The 18,438-nt window shown below is 41.2% G+C and overlaps 1 protein-coding gene across 3 annotated transcripts in view; it reads right to left on the bottom strand.

Moving 5' to 3' along the window:
- The window catches only part of PHLPP2 (PH domain and leucine rich repeat protein phosphatase 2), a 63,350-nt gene extending 45,222 nt beyond the window's left edge, over nt 1-18,128 (bottom strand). For 2 of the 3 annotated variants that reach the window (XM_070388049.1, XM_070388048.1), the window contains exons 1-2: nt 17,954-18,128; nt 8,882-9,159 (exon numbers count right to left, since the gene is read on the bottom strand). In XM_070388049.1, coding sequence (XP_070244150.1) covers nt 8,882-9,159; nt 17,954-18,052 — 377 coding nt within the window. In that variant the 5' untranslated portion in view covers nt 18,053-18,128. Of the gene's footprint in view, nt 1-8,881; nt 9,160-17,953 lie in introns of those variants that run through there. The other variant, XM_070388050.1, reaches the window with a different exon arrangement.
- Nucleotides 18,129-18,438: the final 310 nt, after the last annotated feature.

Genomic DNA, 18,438 nt, shown 5'->3' on the forward strand with positions numbered 1-18,438 from the left:
TATTTTTGGATACAGAGTTCAATGTATTTAACTATAATTCCACATATATGGTATATATATATGACTATATATACTATAACTATAATGATCACATATTAAGACCAAGAAATTTTACTTTCAAGCTCTATCTTATCAGCTCAATTTTCTTATTTCTCTCTGGAAAACCAAGAGAATTAGAAATATCCTAACATATTTTGCATCATCAGATTTCCTGATCTAAAAAGGCTCTGTAGATTTTGGAAACCCTCTTTAACTATTTCCACCAAAAGAAAGTATTTTCCCTGGGAGAGAGGGAAAAAAACTAAGAGAATCTCTACATCTGCTCTCATCAATTTAGCATAAATGAGCAAACAAGAAATATTTCAAGAACTGCAAAAACAAGTAAAATGAGGGACTAATTCTATTTACTCATTAAACTCATCTGCTTAAGGGAGTAGAGAGTATGGGGGAGGGAAAATGCTATCATATGCTTATGGATCAGTTCTGTGTTTCAAAGTTCCAAAAGTTTAACAGGCTGCTAATTAGCTATGTGTTAAATCTCTCATAAATCAAAGGAAATACATCTATTGCAAAATAGGTGTAAGACAGAATATGTTAGCAAAGAAAGGTTCCATTCATCATTTGAAATACTTCCGTTAAGGCTTTAAGAAGAGACAGTAAGACTATTGTTGTTAACAGTGTGTTTCTCGGGCTTCCAGAAGCTACAACAGTCCTTGTAAATCTGAATATATGTACATCTGGTTATTTTTCTCCAAACCAGCCAACCAATACCATAATGCTATCAACAGTGTTTGTAGCTCTTGCATGCTAAGTCACTTCAATCACGTCCAACTCTTTGCAACCCTATGGACTGTAGCCCTTGTAGCTCTTAGCCAACAGTCATTCTGAACAGTGCCCACAGTTAAGTTACAGGAAGGAGAAGAGTAAGTTTCATTTCAGGGATCACTCCACATCAAGGAACATGAAACTGAGCAAACTCCAGGATACAGTGGAAGACAGAGGAACCTGTGTGCTATACAATCCACAGGGTCCCAAAGAGTAGGTCTACAGTGACTAAACAACAACAATCACTCCACAAGAACTCTAGTTAATAGTGAGAGTACATTCTTACAACCCAACACACTGTATCCAAGACCCTAACACAGCACAGAGCAGCATTTTATACATCAAAGTCAGGTTAAAACTCAATCTCTGGCCAATAAGGTAAAATCTGCAAACTTTTAAGACCAACAATACATATAATGATACAGAAAACAAGGATACTTTGATGAATGTTTACTCCACATCTGACACTATGCTAGAAGTGTCTCACATTTTACAAAACTAGGAAATAACTAAAAGAGAGAGTTGCATAATTAGTACATATGACATCAGGGTTTGAACCTATGTCAATGTCCTTACAAAGCCTCGCCTTTAGGCAAACAATATTATTTTTAAAAGTAGTTAAAATAACTTATGCAGAAGAGAGCTCAAAGTATTTCCTATGTTAACTTATACCAGGAATGTAAAAAGTTATGTTTTAAAATTACTATACATAGTTAGTCTGATACATCCTCATTTCAAAGATACACTATTTTTATGCATCACTGTTGTATAAGAATCCTGCTAGTCTTTGTAGTCCCTGGTTTCTGTGAGGGGGATTCTAAATTCTTGAAATTTCCTGAGTAATGGGAGTGTCTTAGTTATTCACAAGCGCCTTGGATCACCTCTCAGTTTATGCTAAGAGATGAGCTGACACAGGATGGGAGCTGGTCACAGAAAGCCCAACCTCCTGAAGAGAGGCTTGGGGCTTGACATGAGCCCAATCTTGGGGGAGGAGAGGGCTGGGGATTTAAATTTGAGTTCAAGCACAAGATCAATGATTAAATCAATCAATCCTACCCTATAACAAAAACTCTGTACTGAAGCTTCCTGGTGGATGAACACACTCATGGGCTGGGAGGGTAATATGGATGCTCCCTATGTGTATATTCATTTCGCTCAGACAATAGAGAATCAATCCCTGGTTTGGGAAGATCCCCTGGAGAAGGGAATGGCTACCCACTCCACCAGTATTCTTGCCTGGAGAATTCCATAGACAGAGGAACCTGGTGGGCCACAGTCCTTGGGGATACAAAGAATCAGACATGACTGAGCGACTAACACCTATACTTAAATAGTAATCTTAAATACTGCTTCCTTGAGTTCGGTGGAGTGGAAAACTCAGCAGTGGCCACAGGACTGGAAAAGGTCAGTTTTCATTCCAATCCCAAAGAAAGGCAATACCAAAGAATGCTCAAACTCCCGCACAATTGCACTCATCTCACATGCTAGTAAAGTAATGCTCAAAATTCTCCAAGCCAGGCTTCAGCAATATGTGAACCGTGAACTTCCTGATGTTCAAGCTGGTTTTAGAAAAGGCAGAGGAACCAGAGATCAAATTGCCAACATCCACTGGATCATCAAAAAAGAAAGAGAGTTCCAGAAACACATCTATTTCTGCTTTATTGACTATGCCAAAGCCTTTGACTGTGTGGATCACAATAAACTGTGGAAAATTCTGAAAGAGATGGGAATACCAGACCACCTGACCTGCCTCTTGAGAAACCTGTATGCAGGTCAGGAAGCAACAGTTAGAACTGGACATGGAACAACAGACTGGTTCCAAAGAGGAAAAGGAGTACATCAAGGCTGTATATTTATATGTATTTCATCCTGTTTATTTAACTTATATGCAGAGTACATCATAAGAAATGCTGGACTGGAAGAAACACAAGCTGGAATCAAGATTGCCAGGAGAAATATCAATAACCTCAGATATGCAGATGACACCACCCTTATGGCAGAAAGTGAAGAGGAACTCAAAAGCCTCTTGATGAAAGTGAAAGTGGAGAGTGAAAAAGTTGGCTTAAAGCTCAACATTCAGAAAACGAAGATCATGGCATCTGGTCCCACCACTTCATGGTAAATAAATGGGGAAACAGTGGAAATAGTGTCAGACTTTATTTTGGGGGCTCCAAAATCACTGCAGATGGTGACTGCAGCCATGAAATTAAGAGACGCTTACTCCTTGGAAGGAAAGTTATGACCAACCTAGATAGCATATTCAAAAGCAGAGACATTATTTTGCCAACAAAGGTTCGTCTAGTCAAGGCTATGGTTTTTCCTGTGGTCATGTATGGATGTGAGAGTTGGACTGTGAAGAAGGCTGAGCGCTGAAGAATTGATGCTTTTAAACTGTGGTGTTGGAGAAGACTCTTGAGAGTCCCCTTGGACTGCAAGGAGATCCAACCAGTCCATTCTGAAGGAGATCAGCCCTGGGATTTCTTTGGAAGGAATGATGCTAAAGCTGAAACTCCAGTACTTTGGCCACCTCATGTGAAGAGTTGACTCATTGGAAAAGACTCTGATGCTGGGAGGGATTGGGGGCAGGAGGAGAAGGGGACGACAGAGGATGAGATGGCTGGATGGCATCACTGACTCGATGGACGTGGGTCTGAGTGAACTCCGGGAGTTGGTGATGGACAGGGAGGCCTGGCGTGCTGTGATTCATGGGGTCATAAAGAGTCGGACACGACTGAGCGACTGATCTGATCTGATCTGAGTTCGGTGAGACATTCTAGTGAATTCCTGAACCTGAAGGGGTCAATAACATGATAGTTGCAGGTGTAATGTCCTTTAACTTGTGAAGGACGTCTGTGGTTAGTGTCAGAACTGTATCACAGTAAACCAGACGGCATTGCAATAACCATTAAGAAAAAACACTGCCAATTAGACTATGACCTACCAACAAATGTAAAATACACACTGATTTCAGAAGTGAAAAACTAAAATGTAAAAACAAAAGTTTTAATAAAAGACAAATTACTTAATGTATAACACATTCTTTTTTTTTTAACACATTCTTTTATAGTTTAAAAGAGTACAGAAATATGAAACAAAACAAAAATAATCTTTTTCCTTCCTCAGAGTTAATCAGCTCAGTACGTATTCTGAAACAGGACTTTCCACTCCCCTTTTTAATGTTAAAATATGGTAAACGAAACTTCAGACACTTGTAAGAGGTCACCTGGCTAGTCAGTGATAGTAAACGAATTACAACTCAGGATTCCAAATTGCAAGAGCATAACTTTCTGCTAGACATATCTTATCAATTATTAACTTATCTTAAAAAATAGTGTATCAGCCACCGAAATCTTAGTCATTTTGATGACTAAAAATAAAAGTAAATATATGACCATGAGCCAAAGGGCATTTCATTTTGTTAAGGTAATGTTGTTACAACTTCTCAAAGAGAAGGCAATGATTACACTAAGCTTCACTAGTGAGTCATTTATCACTTAAACAGTCCAATAAAACAGACAGACCAAATATTATGTAAAGAACACTGGACTGGGAGACAGGACACCTGTGTTCCAGCTATAGCTCTAGGACCAAGCAGCTGCAGGAATGTGCTGTGGACCTGACCTCTCCAGACCTCAGTTTCACATCTATAAAACGAAGGAAAATGGTTTCTGTGTCTCCCACAGGGAAGTTGCTAGCCTTTTAGGCAGGACAATTTTTGCTGTACAAGACTTTCCCACACATTGAGGATATTATCTGGCCCTTGTTCCCTAAATGCTGGTAATTCTCTCCTGTAGTTGTGACGACAAAAGCGAGGCCCCCACACATATTCCCAGATGGAAAGGGCAGGAGGTGGCAGGGCTGTTAGGTTGGGTTCATTTTCCTAGAAGGTCTCTCTCTCAGGTTCCTTCGAGTGCTAAAATTCTATAAATTCATAACCCCTCAGTTAAATTCAAGTGACAAGTCCATAACTAAAAAAGAGTAAGCTAAGAAGAAAATCATGGATGATTTAGGAAAAATAATGGGGTAATTTTAGTGCCAATAATCCCATTTCTAGGACCCAGCCCACGGAAATCAACAATTTAAGATTCATGGGGAGAAAAAAAAAAAAAATTCACGGGCAAAGTTTAGTTATCACACTACTTCTGAGTGTTGAATGACTTGAAGCAACCCAAAGAGGTTAACACTAACTAGGACCAGGCATCATTTTAAGTACTTCCTTGCGACTCAAAATGTAGCACATCACGTAGGAGCTTAACAGAATACAGACAGACCCCAGAGCCACTGAATCAGAATCTGTATTTGAACAAGCTCCCCAGGTGGACATTAGAGTTTAAGAAGCCTTACAAGTATAAACTCATTTAATCTTCAGAACATGTATAACTTATTTAACCCTTGGATAACTCTGTAACATAAATATTATCATCCTCCATTGTATAGATTAGTAAATTGAAGACAAAGCATTAGGTCACTTGCATAGTTAACAGTCTGAGCCAGGATTTGAACCCACAAGCTCTCAATCCAGAACCCAAGCTCTAAGCCATTACGGCATATTAGTTCTCAAGTTTTAAATAAGTTACAACATATGCATGAAATAGAGTATTCTGTAGCTATTAAAACTGGTATCTAAGAGATTTTTAATGACACAGGAAATTAGTTGAGGTAAGCAGTAAATAATACTGAATAAATGGTATGAGTCCAACTACGTAATTTTTAAAAATTAGACATACCTACTAATTTTGAAAAAGATCTGGAAAAAAATGTCAGGGTGTTGGGGGAGGGGAAGGCAATATATGGAAGCTAGTGTCAGAATCTAGAGTTCAAACTCCAGGTCTCACCAGCTGAGTGATTCTAGATGAAATGATTAACCCTTTTAAGACTCATTTCCCTCATCTATAAAATGGGGAGAATATTTACCGCACAAAATTGCCATGAGGATTAAATGAGATAATCTACTAAAAGTATTGGAAAGTATTATTTCTTTGTACATTTTTTTCATTTTTTCCAAAATCTCTACAGTGATCGTAAACTACACGCCAATAAACAGCAAAGAAGTTATTAAAGAAGAGATATTGCCTGACCTTGAACATACTACTGAACCTCTCAAAAAGCCTCAATTTTCCTCAATGAAAAGGAATAATCCTACCTCTCTTACAGTTACTGTGACGAGTTAAGGAGAAAAAAATGCATAAAGCACTAAGCCTGCTGCTAAGTTGCTTCAGTCGTGTCCAACTCTGTGCGACCCCATAGACGGCAGCCCACCAGGCTCCCCCGTCCCTGAGATTCTCCAGGCAAGAGCACTGGAGTGGGTTGCCATTTCCTTCTCCAGTGCATGAAAGTGAAAAGTGAAAGTGAAGTCGCTCAGTCGTGTCCGACTCTTAGCGACCCCATGGACTGCAGCCCACCAGGCTCCTCCGTCCATGGGATTTTCCAGGCAAGAGTACTGGAGTGGGGTGCCATTGCCTTCTCCTAGTAAGCCTGCTAACTAGCAAAAGAAAGCACTTAACGTTAGCTAAAATCTATCATCATCATTATTGTTTCTTTGGCTAACTAAGACTTTTTTATCTCTTACTCCAGCAAAGTAAATATATTCATATCTCAAATACTATATGATACCACTTATACATGGAATCTAAAAAAACACAACAAAACTAGTGAACATGTAACAAAAAAGAAGTAAACTCACAGACACAGAGAACAAACTAGTGGTTACCTGTGAGGGGCTCGGGGGAGGTTTGGCAGGGCAATATAGGGGTGGGCGAGGAGGAGGTACAAACTATTGGGTATAAGACATACTATAAGGATGTATTGTATAACACAGGGAATACAGCCAATATTTTGTAATAACTGTAAATGGAGTGCAACCTTTAAAAATTGTATAAAACATTAAAATTTTTTTTTAATTTTAGAAAAAGGAAAAAATATATTCATATCTTCAAACTACAGTTCAATAGTGTTTTCATTATTTTCTAATCAACTCATTGTTTTGTTTCCAAAGAGCTATTTCATTACAAAATTATCAAAGCTACGCTCTCCATTTTAAGAACAGTTTAGGTTCACAAAAGTAAATTGTATTGCATTTGGACTCTTAACAACTAACAATACAATTAGTAGTAGCAAGCCAATTCTAGTGGGCTTTTGTCCACTTTTCTAATATCTCTGTATACATACACATTGGTATACAGATGAGTAAGTCTAAGGTTTAAATACTTGAACTCCAACAGTCACTACCAGCTATAATGTAGGTCAAGGCTTTCCACCTGATAAAATTAGATCGGAATCAGTGTTAAGATTTAGAAAAGCCTAAGGATCACCCAGTCTGATCCTTTCGTTTTACAAATGGATTTAGGAAATGTAGTTAACTGGTGAACAAGGAAAACATTCAAGTGCTAATCTACTTTTTCAGAAATTAGTCCAATTTCTAAAAGGAACACATAATAAACCTCAGTTTAGACTTTTAAAATGATATCAATTTTTAGCTCAGCTAAATGTGTTACTATAATTACCACATTTTTAGGTAGAAGTGGGAGCCTCCTTTCTCACTTTCAACAGTATTGAAACCACAGTTTTGAAATTCTGTTTGGAGACATTTACTTATTACTGAGAAAGGGGAGGCGAGAAAGGCACTTAAGGAGCTCTTATCTGAGATCTAACTCCAAGAGCTAATAGAGTTTTTTTTTTTTAAAGCTGAATCAAAGAGTTCACACGCACAGTATAAGACTACTTTGAGACTACTTTGTGTCTTCGCATTTATATAAGATTTTAAAGAAAACACAAATGGCTTTTAAGCTTATGAAAATATGCTCAACCTAACTCTATCACATAAATGAAAATTAAAATAACAAAATTCCTATCAGATTTCCAAACATCTAAGTTTTCAGGCTTGAAAAAAGATTTGTCCTTGGAATGCTGAATTTACAATTCTCTAAAAACTGTTGACAATCATTTCTGTTCACAATCAAGTATGTACTCACGCGTGAGGATGTCAAAACACATAAAATTTAAAACTAACGTGTTCTGGAGAAAGTAAGGGGGAAATAGGTATACTGTTACATTATTCATCAAAGTATAACTTCTAGGAAGAGGAATTTGACAATATCTATCAAAATAAAAAATGCACATATCCTTTGAGACAGCAATTCCATTCCTAAGATGACTTCCACATGGGAGAAATATCACAGGTACAAGGATATTCACTGCAGCAGTGCCTGTAGTAAAAACAACTGCTAACAACCTACAGGCCCACTAATAGGAAACTGGCTAAATTTATGGTAGACTTGTAGAATGGAATACTATGTAGCCATTAAATAAATGAAAGTTATAAAATATTAACATGGAAAGGTATCTAAGATAGTGAGTTGACAAGGTGCTGCATATAGCACCATCAGTTTTAAAAATTTATATACAAATAGTGACACATACTCATGCATGAGCATAGGTACTTGTCACTCTCTATTTCCTTTTACACTTTATTTCATTCTATTTACCTGTATCACTTAAAAAAATAAAACTTCAGGGACTTCCCTGGTGGTTCAGTGTAAGAATCTGTCTTGCAACATAGGCAACACAGGTTCTATCCCTGATCTGGGAAGTAAGCCCATGCACCACAACTACTGAGCCCATGTGCCTTAGAGCCCACGATCCACGACAAGAAAAGCCACTGCAATGAGAAGCCCATGCGCCGCAACTAGAGTGGCCCTGGCTCGCCGCAACTAGAGCAAGCCTGTGCACAGCAATGAGGATCCAGCACAGTCAAAAGTAATAAAAATAAATAAACAATTTTTTAAAAAGAAAATAAAACTTAAAAAATTATTTATTGTTAATTTAGATATTCAACCTATGATGTAACCCAAATGAAGTAACTATCAAATTTTCCTCCTCTAATACTTTTTAAATTCAAGGATTCTAATGTCAGCATCCTAAGGACAAGTCTATTTTCAAGCCTTGTGACTATAACCATCATCAGCTCCAGCACGAATAAAATCCTAAAGCCCACTTCCAAGCAGAAACACATATGACTTATACTGCAGTAGAATTAATGGTAAAACTCTGACCTCACCTGACCAGGTCTCCATGAAGCTGCAAATAAAGACTTTCCCTTCCCTCTCCAGCACAAATTTCTGATGCTGGTGTCTCTACTGTGCAAAGGACAAGATGTAAGTCAGAGGAGGAGGAGGAAGCAGAGGAAGTGGTGGTTGTAGTGGCAGTGGTCGTGTCCGCTCCATACAGGTAAACACAGCCTCTCTTCACATCTTCTCTCAGCCAGTCTCTCTCCCGAGAACCAAACCTACTTCTCCTATTCAAACAATTTCTGCTCCCATTGCGCTTCATATTTCTCTAAAAACAAGTTAAGAAAAAGAAATCGTTAGCCCAACTGTCCGACTGAGTTAGACATATTTAGTCCTTATCCCACCTTTCCACTCCTTATTCACCAATACTCGGCTGGGTACTACTTCCTCTCGTGGAGCCTTCTGCACCTGTCACGCCCATCCCTACAACTAGAAAATTTCATTCTCTTTACTGGCAGCTGTTCATGTCTCTGCCCATCATTTTCTGACCCTTTTTTTCTTTATGTTTTCAGAAAAATTTCAAGAACAACAGTAGTATGCACACTACCTAACTTTCACAAACTTTTATATTTTGCCAGATTTAGTTCAGATCATTATTCTAAAGAACATGTATACAACCTTACATATATAGCTAAAGCCACCCACTACCTAAAACCCCATTTCCCTTCTCCCTCCCCAGAAACAAACACTCCACTATACTTAGTGTTTATCATCCCATGCATTTTTTTACATTTGTCCTATATGTATACATCTATAAACTCTAATATTGTTTTACATAATTTAAAACTGTATCTAAAACCTGACATATGTATGTTTCACCCTGTCATTTTTTTTCCCCTTGATTCAATACTGGTTTAGAAATATATCTGTGATATTACACCCAGCTCATTCTTTTGAATACCACTGCATGAACACATCAAAATTTATCCCTTCTCCTGCTAAAGGCATTTAGATTGTTTCTAATTTTTCATTGTTGGAAACAGTGAAAAACAATGCTGCAATAAACATTTTTGTATATCTCCATCTGAAGACTTGAGATGGAGATATACATCTGAGGCAGAGGGTCCTCATCCTCTGCCTTATATCCCAAATAAGCAAGTACAGAATCAACACAATGTTGCACAAATATTCTTTCCATTCTCATGTTTCAAAAAAAAAAAAAATTCCTGTTGCATTTGAAAACTTAGATATGCATATACATTGTAAAATCACATCATCTCAAAGCAAAAACAACTACTGCAGCAACCTAAGAAGTCCCTAAAGATCAATATTTACCTGCTCTATTTTTATAATGGGCCATTTCTATTCCCTTTAATAAAAAAAACAATTTCCACAAATAGCTACCCTGATGCACCTCTCCTGGTCCACTCCCCACTGCATTTCACTCTGTTTCAGTCATATCCAACTCCCCTCAAACACCAATTATTTCACAATTCCATGACTTATCTGAAAAGTCCTCCTCCGTCTTGTCCATCTGAGTAGTTATTCCTCAAAATTACTCAAATTTCACCCTCTCTATGGAGTTTTCCATTTCTCCCATTAAAAGCAAAATGGCTGTCTGGGGAGGCCTTACAAATAGCTGTGAAAAGAAGAGAAGCGAAAAGCAAAGGAGAAAAGGAAAGATATAAGCATCTGAATGCAGAGTTCCAAAGAATAGCAAGAAGAGATAAGAAAGCCATCTTCAGCAATCAATGCAAAGAAATAGAGGAAAACAACAGAATGGGAAAGACTAGAGATCTCTTCAAGAAAATCAGAGATACCAAGGGAACATTTCATGCAAAGATGGGCTCAACAAAGGATAGAAATGGTATGGACCTAACAGAAGCAGAAGATATTAAGAAGAGGTGGCAAGAATACACAGAAGAACTGTACAAAAAAGATCTTCACGACCCAGATAATCATGATGGTGTGATCACTGATATAGAGCCAGACATCCTGGAATGTGAAGTCAAGTGGGCCTTAGAAAGCATCACTACGAACAAAGCTAGTGGAGGTGACAGAATTCCAGGTGAGCTATTCCTAATCCTGAAAGATGATGCTGTGAAAGTGCTGCACTCAATATGCCAGCAAATTTGGAAAACTCAGCAGTGGCCACAGGACTGGAAAAGGTCAGTTTTCATTCCAATCCCAAAGAAAGGCAATGCCAAAGAATGCACAAACTACCACACAATTGCACTCATCTCACATGCTAGTAAAGTAATGCTCAAAATTCTCCAAGCCAGGCTTCAGCAATATGTGAACCGTGAACTTCCTGATGTTCAAGCTGGTTTTAGAAAAGGCAGAGGAACCAGAGATCAAATTGCCAACATCCACTGGATCATCAAAAAAGAAAGAGAGTTCCAGAAACACATCTATTTCTGCTTCATTGACTATGCCAAAGCCTTTGACTGTGTGGATCACAATAAACTGTGGAAAATTCTGAAAGAGATGGGAATACCAGACCACCTGACCTGCCTCTTGAGAAACCTGTATGCAGGTCAGGAAGCAACAGTTAGAACTGGACATGGAACAACAGACTGGTTCCAAAGAGGAAAAGGAGTACATCAAGGCTATCTATTGTCACTGTTTATTTAACTTATATGCAGAGTACATCATGAGAAACACTGGACTGGAAGAAACACAAGCTGGAATCAAGATCGCCAGGAGAAATATCAATAACCTCAGATATGCAGATGACACCACCCTTATGGCAGAAAGTGAAGAGGAACTCAAAAGCCTCTTGATGAAAGTGAAAGTGGAAAAAAAAAATGAAAGGGGGGTTTAAATGGTCATTTGACCTTCCCCCCCCCCCCAAAAAAAAAAAGAAAAGAAAGTGAAAGTGGAGAGTGAAAAAGTTGGCTTAAAGCTCAACATTCAGAAAACGAAGATCATGGCATCTGGTCCCACCACTTCATGGTAAATAAATGGGGAAACAGTGGAAACAGTGTCAGACTTTATTTTGGGGGCTCCAAAATCACTGCAGATGGTGACTGCAGCCATGAAATTAAGAGACGCTTACTCCTTGGAAGGAAAGTTATGACCAACCTAGATAGCATATTCAAAAGCAGAGACATTATTTTGCCAACAAAGGTTCGTCTAGTAAAGGCTATGGTTTTTCCTGTGGTCATGTATGGATGTGAGAGTTGGACTGTGAAGAAGGCTGAGCGCCGAAGAATTGATGCTTTGAAACTGTGGTGTTGGAGAAGACTCTTGAGAGTCCCTTGGACTGCAAGGAGATCCAACCAGTCCATTCTGAAGGAGATCAGCCCTGGGATTTCTTTGGAAGGAATGATGCTAAAGCTGAAACTCCAGTACTTTGGCCACCTCATGTGAAGAGTTGACTCATTGGAAAAGACTCTGATGCTGGGAGGGATTGGGGGCAGGAGGAGAAGGGGACGACAGAGGATGAGATGGCTGGATGGCATCACTGACTCGATGGACGTGGGTCTGAGTGAGCTCCGGGAGTTGGTGATGGACAGGGAGGCCTGGCGTGCTGCGATTCATGGGGTCACAAAGAGTCGGACACGACTGAGCGACTGATCTGATCTAGAAAGAATTAATTACTCTCTCCTCAGTAGAACTTTTTCACCTTAAACATACTTCCACTACCATGTAAATCACCATTGTTTTTAATTATGTATTTGGTATTTTCTCCTCTGTTATACACTGAGAACCCATTATAGTGCCTGAGAGCCTAGGTGGCACAGAGATGCATGCACAACTCAGCTGATATCACAGAAATTTATCCCCGGTCCCTAATGAAACCTGACTAGCTCTGGCAAGAAGCTGAATAAACTTGGGGGAAAAAAAAATCTCCTTTTTTAATAGGAAACCTTATAATCTTTCCTTTGTATCAGCCATAAAGCAAATACTTTTGCTAATATTCCTCATTGGAAAACAGAAATATCTATAATAAAGCTGATATTATTCTTGTACTTACTGAGATTAAATATTTGAAGATAAGTGTAGCACCTAACGGAGAAGGCAATGGCACCCCACTCCAGTACTCTTGCCTGGAAAATCCCATGGATGGAGGAGCCTGGTGGGCTATAGTCCATGGGGTCACTAAGAGTCGGACATAACTGAGCGACTTCACTTTCACTTTTCACTTTCCTGCATTGGAGAAGGAAATGGCAACCCACTCCAGTGTTCTTGCCTGGAGAATCCCAGGGATGGGGGAGCCTGGTGGGCTGCCGTCTATGGGGTCGCACAGAGTCGGACACGACTGAAGCGACTTAGCAGCAGCAGCAGCACCACCACCACCTAAAATTCAATCTCTGAAGATGATAAAGACAGGGGCAGAAAAAGAACATATTCCCCATGTGGAGAGAAAGAAAAATAAGAAATGAGAGTGGCTTCATTGTTTAAATTTAGGATAATAGGTAAATTGATCATTTTATAGATATTAGGGATTGCAGTATGGCTAAATCAAAACCATGAGGATTATTACTGATACTAACTTCAGATAAATAGAGTAAAGCCCTGCTACAAGTGGGAACTAGGTCTCTTTATTCTCATCAAGAGCATTTTCTCACTGAACATATCAGAATTAACAAAGGGCTTACAACACATATAAACACAGGGACCATCATATCTGCACGACTAAATAATCTTAACCAGTACATAATTAACCAACTGATTTTAAGTATTTCTTATTTTTACTCTTTGGGAAAGATCAACTGATCCTCTGAAAACAGTGTTCCATATGGTACAGCTACATTTATGCAAAGAAACCATGCATTTTCAGTGGAGAGAAAGTTTGCTCACTGCTGTCAAGAGGGCCATGGACACTACTCCAAAAATCCATCAAAAAGAATCCTTAAAAAAACTTAAGGTCAAACAATATCCCATTAACCTTCTCAATCTTAGAAAAGTCAAGGCAGACCCCAGGAGGTATTACATTACACCCATGATTCTTCTTCAGTAAGAATGTTTAACAGTAATTTTTTAATGTGAATATCTATTTCCCTTAAAAGACTATACATAAATTCTTTAAGAAAGTTACGCTCTTGAAACACGTGTTGTTGGTCAAAGAATGTATCTCCTTTTATATGACACATTCTACCCTATGAAAATAGACTGCTGAATTAGAACTTCAGTGGATATCATTCTTTTAAACCTGTTCAATGGGCATTCAAAGGCCTAGATACCAAGGCATAGCCTTCTGGGAAAAATCTAGATGAACTGCTTAGCTATAATTACTGTTTAGTCGCTAAGTCATGTCCGATTCTTTTGCAACCCCATGGACTGTAGCCCACCAGGCTCCTCCGTCCAGGGGATTTCCCAGGCAAGAATGCTGGTATAGATTGCCATCTCCTCCTCCAGGGAATACTCCCAACCCAGGGATTGAACCCGAGTCTCTTGCACTCCAGGCGGATTCTTTACCACTGAGCCATCAGGGAAGCCCTTAGCTAACATCAGTCACTGCTGAATTACCGACCGTAAAGCGTCTTCCTACAATGCGGGAGATCCGGGTTTGATCCCTGGGTCGGAAGATCCCCTGGAGAAGGAAATGGCAACTCACTCCAGTACTCTTGCCTGGAAAATCCCATGGTCCGAGGAGCCTGGTAGGCTACAGTCCATGGGGTCGCAAAGAGTCAGACACGATTGAGCGACTTCACTTCACTTCCTTCTCCACTACCTAAACCATCAAGGAAGTGTTGGGAAGGTCAGTTCTCTCCTCTAAGATGCCTGCAGCTTTTTGAATCACTATTCCACTGGAATTGCTAGACTGAAAATACTTTATTTCCTCACTCTTCTTAATTAAGAACTACTGACAAGCTTCTCTAAAAGGGAACACAACCATAATCATCCTCCCATCAAACAAGTGTATTAAGAGCGATTTAAGATTTAAAGATATTTCTAGATAGTAGAAATCTTCAGAGTAAGCAATGAACTAAGTACTTACTTCAGTTTTACACTTTCCACCCTCTAAAAAATGAAGACAACATTGAGGGTTGGCTCTGATTAGTTCAAAGGTGATAAACTATTAAACGCTCACACACAATTGACTCTAAGATATGCATGGTAGAACAGGGTCTACTGAAGTAACTCTCCATACTCAGTGAGTTCTAGATTGTGAAATATCCTAAAGTAGGATATGTGTTCCCGCATTCAAAAATTCAGAATGATACGGGTTCATCTCAGAATACACACGCTAAGGAATATCTTGAAATGGATACAAGAGATAAAGAGAGGAAGAATATTTCAGTTCATTAAAATCTTTGTTAGTGATTTATTTTAAAAACCACATGTGCACTTCATTTTGACAAAAACTTGAAACTACTATTGAAAAAACCAGTCTCATAGCAGTCACTGACTTGATGAACTATAACTTCATTTATTATACAGACTCAGTAAAAAAACTAAAGTAAAAGAGTGGGACACGACTGAGCGACTGAACTGAGTTAAAACAAAAAAAAAGCCAAACTATAGCAAATGTCTGGAAATTTTTGCTTCAAGTGTACTCCTGATAATCTTTAAGAATATTAAAAATATCATACTTATATTCCAACTACAGTTATGAAGGACTATATTCTAAATAGCAATTTGCTAAATAAGATTCTGAATCCAAATTCTGAATCAAATTTTCCAACACTCCATACAGTGGTGTGTGCGTGCTTAGTCACTTCAGTTGTGTCCTACCCTTTGTGACCCCATGGATCATAGTGCGCCAGGCTCCTCTGTCCATGGGATTTTCCTGGCAAGAATACCAGAATGGATTGCTACGCCCTCCTCCAGGGCATCTTCCTGGCCCAGGGACTGACCTGACATCTCCTGCATCCTGTATCGTAGGCAGAATCTTTACCGATGAGCCACCCGGGAAGCCCTAGATCTCACCTGACTAAGTTACACCAGCTTAGCTATAATTGATGTTCATGATTTGATATTAAGTATTAGAGAAGGGGGCAGCAGAGGAGGAGATCATTAGATGGCATCACTGACTCAAAGGACATGAATTTGAGCAAACTCCAGAAGACAGTGAAGGACAGAGGAGCCTACCGCGCTATAGTCCATGGGGTCGCAAAGAGCTGGACAGGACTTAGTGACTGAACAGCAATAGAAGAGTTACAAAAAAGAATGATGTCTTTGTCAAAGGGTTTTTGGAGAAGAGCATTAGGAGACGACAGATTCTGAAAGTCTTCTACTTACATATTCCTATCCTATTTCACCTGGCACAAAATTCAACCACTCAGCTACTGAAGTCAACTTTTGTTTGTTGAAAAAACACACAGCACCTATTCTTCAGTCAATCTCATTTATTTGCAAGGATGCAAAGGTCTTAAGACACTGTTAGCCTCCCATACCACCAGATCAGCACTAGACTAAGTATCAATTTCTGGAATCTTTCTAATGGCCTCCAGATTGGAACCCCAGTAGTAGGCTGGACCTTTTCCTGGAACTGTAGGACGGTGGGAATCTTCAATAAAGATCCTTATTTCTCAATTCCTTCCCTCCCACATCTCATTCCCCATGGAAAAATAGTTGCTGTAAAAATAGCAAAGGCTATTTACCTTCAAGGCCAGAGGGCATTACCTATCTCTCAGACTTGCCCTTTCCTGATAAGCCAGGCCAGCAGAATTTTTTAAAGTTCATTCACAATTTACATTTTCGTGACCTTACAGTAAATATCCAAAAGCCTTTGAGTAATTAAATTTAAAACATGATTAAATAGTTTACAATAAATATGTAAAAGGTGTAAGCAGAAGTTAACTATGAAAAGTTATTTCAAGTTCCTGTATTAAGATTGCGTAGTAGCAGAAAACTTTTTTTATTTTACAGAGTTCTAATTTATGTGGTTTCGTGGATTCACCAGATGTTTCAAATCTACTATTTTTTTCAGTGTTGCCATCTTTGTAATGTCCTACGAATAACCTTAGTAGCGAGTACCTGGTGCGCACTCTCAATCCAACGATCATTACTTAATAAATTTTTCAACATGATGTATTTTCCTTGTCTTGCAAAGTATTTTCGAAACACGCCAAATCTAAATTTTCTTTGCTCTCTTCCTTTTCTTTGGCAAGTTTTAAATCCTGCTGATTCCTCTTCTAGAACTTTAGAAGGAATTCCATTCCTTCTTCAGGACACCTAGTTTACATATTTGACCTATGGAAAAATTTCTCTCCAACTAGATATTTCGAAGGCTAAAACTCCCTCCAGTGAATCTTCCACAATCTCTCCTTCTAAACACCTTCACTGTCCCCACCCCACCCTACATTCCTTGTGCTTTTTAACTTCTCGTCATCACCTTGAAGACTCCATTCCCCCCACACCTTGCCGGCATCTGCCATCATTTCCTCCTACTCCCCCTAATTCCAATTCCTGCCAAAAAGCCCCGTTAGCTGCCTGTTGCATAACTGCTCCCCCATCACCGTGTCCCTGGATTGTCAGCCCCGCTCCCGCCAGCAGGAATGCCCCCTTTTTGTCCAACCCCTCCTCCCTCCTGCAACACGCCCAGCGCTGCCCCGAGATTAAGCTCCTCCGGAGATTCTCTCCGCAGGCGGGGCAGGTCGTGCTCCCAGGCCGGCGCTCGGGTGCGGGGAGCGGGTCTTAACTTCGGTGGGAAGCTCCGAGGCCAGAGGCTGCCGCGCCAGTCGGCGCAGCCCCGAACACCTCAGCGCCGGGCCAATCACCGCCGCCATCCTCCCGCTGCGGTGATGTCTTCAGGTGTCCGGGGAGAAAGCCCTGCGTACTTCCAGCTCCGCTCTCGGGCCAGGAGACGCCGGCCCCGGGGCCGCGAGCGCGGCCGGGGGGAGCAGAGGCGGGCCCCCAGGTCCTGAAGGAGCCGAGTGGGCGGCGGCGGCCGGGTGGACGCCAGACCCAAGGCGTGGGCCTGTGAGGCGGGTGGCGCGCGGCCAGGGATGGGCAGCGGTGGGGACGGAGGCGGCCGCGGCCTCGGCGGGGGCCCGGCCCAGAGGCCTCGGCGGGTGCAGCGGCCCCTCCAGCCGGGCTTAGGGGCGACCGAGCCGCGAGGCTGACTGACCGACGCGAGGCGGGGGTCGCCTGCTACCTCAGCCACCGGGCGGGGCAGGGGCGGCCTCTCCCTGCTCTCTCTCCCTCTCCAGCCCGCCCGAGCACCTCACCTTCAGGACCCGAATCCCGCCAGGCCGACGGCTCGCGGGCGCTTCAGGCGGCTCCGGGGGCTCGAGCGGGCCCGCGGGTCCCGGCTCCACCTCCCCCATCGGCGGCTAGCGGCGGCTGCACAGGGACGCCGGGCCGGCGCGACGCCGCGCGGAGCCTCGGCGGCGCGCGCGAACACCCAGCAGCCCCGCCCCCCTCAGCCCTCTGGCCCCGCCCCGAGTCTCGCCCCTCCCTGGCCTGCGTAGCTGCGGGCCGGGTGCGTCCCGGGCGCTAAGGGACGCAAGCCGCCGGGAGTCGGCCGGGGACTTCACGGGCGGAGCCCGGTGCCGCCGCAGGGCTGGGCCTTTACTGTCAGCTGCCTTCAGTTTGGAGGACTGAGGCGCAGGGAGAGTTATTTTCTGCTCTCCGCGACTCCTAAGGGGCTGGACAAGGGGCAAGGGAGGTTTGCACCTGTCAACAGAGACGCTGCCTTCTGCAGAAGATGGCT

The sequence above is a fragment of the Bos mutus genome, chromosome 18, assembly GCF_027580195.1.
Source record: "Bos mutus isolate GX-2022 chromosome 18, NWIPB_WYAK_1.1, whole genome shotgun sequence".
Lineage (NCBI taxonomy): Eukaryota > Metazoa > Chordata > Mammalia > Artiodactyla > Bovidae > Bos > Bos mutus.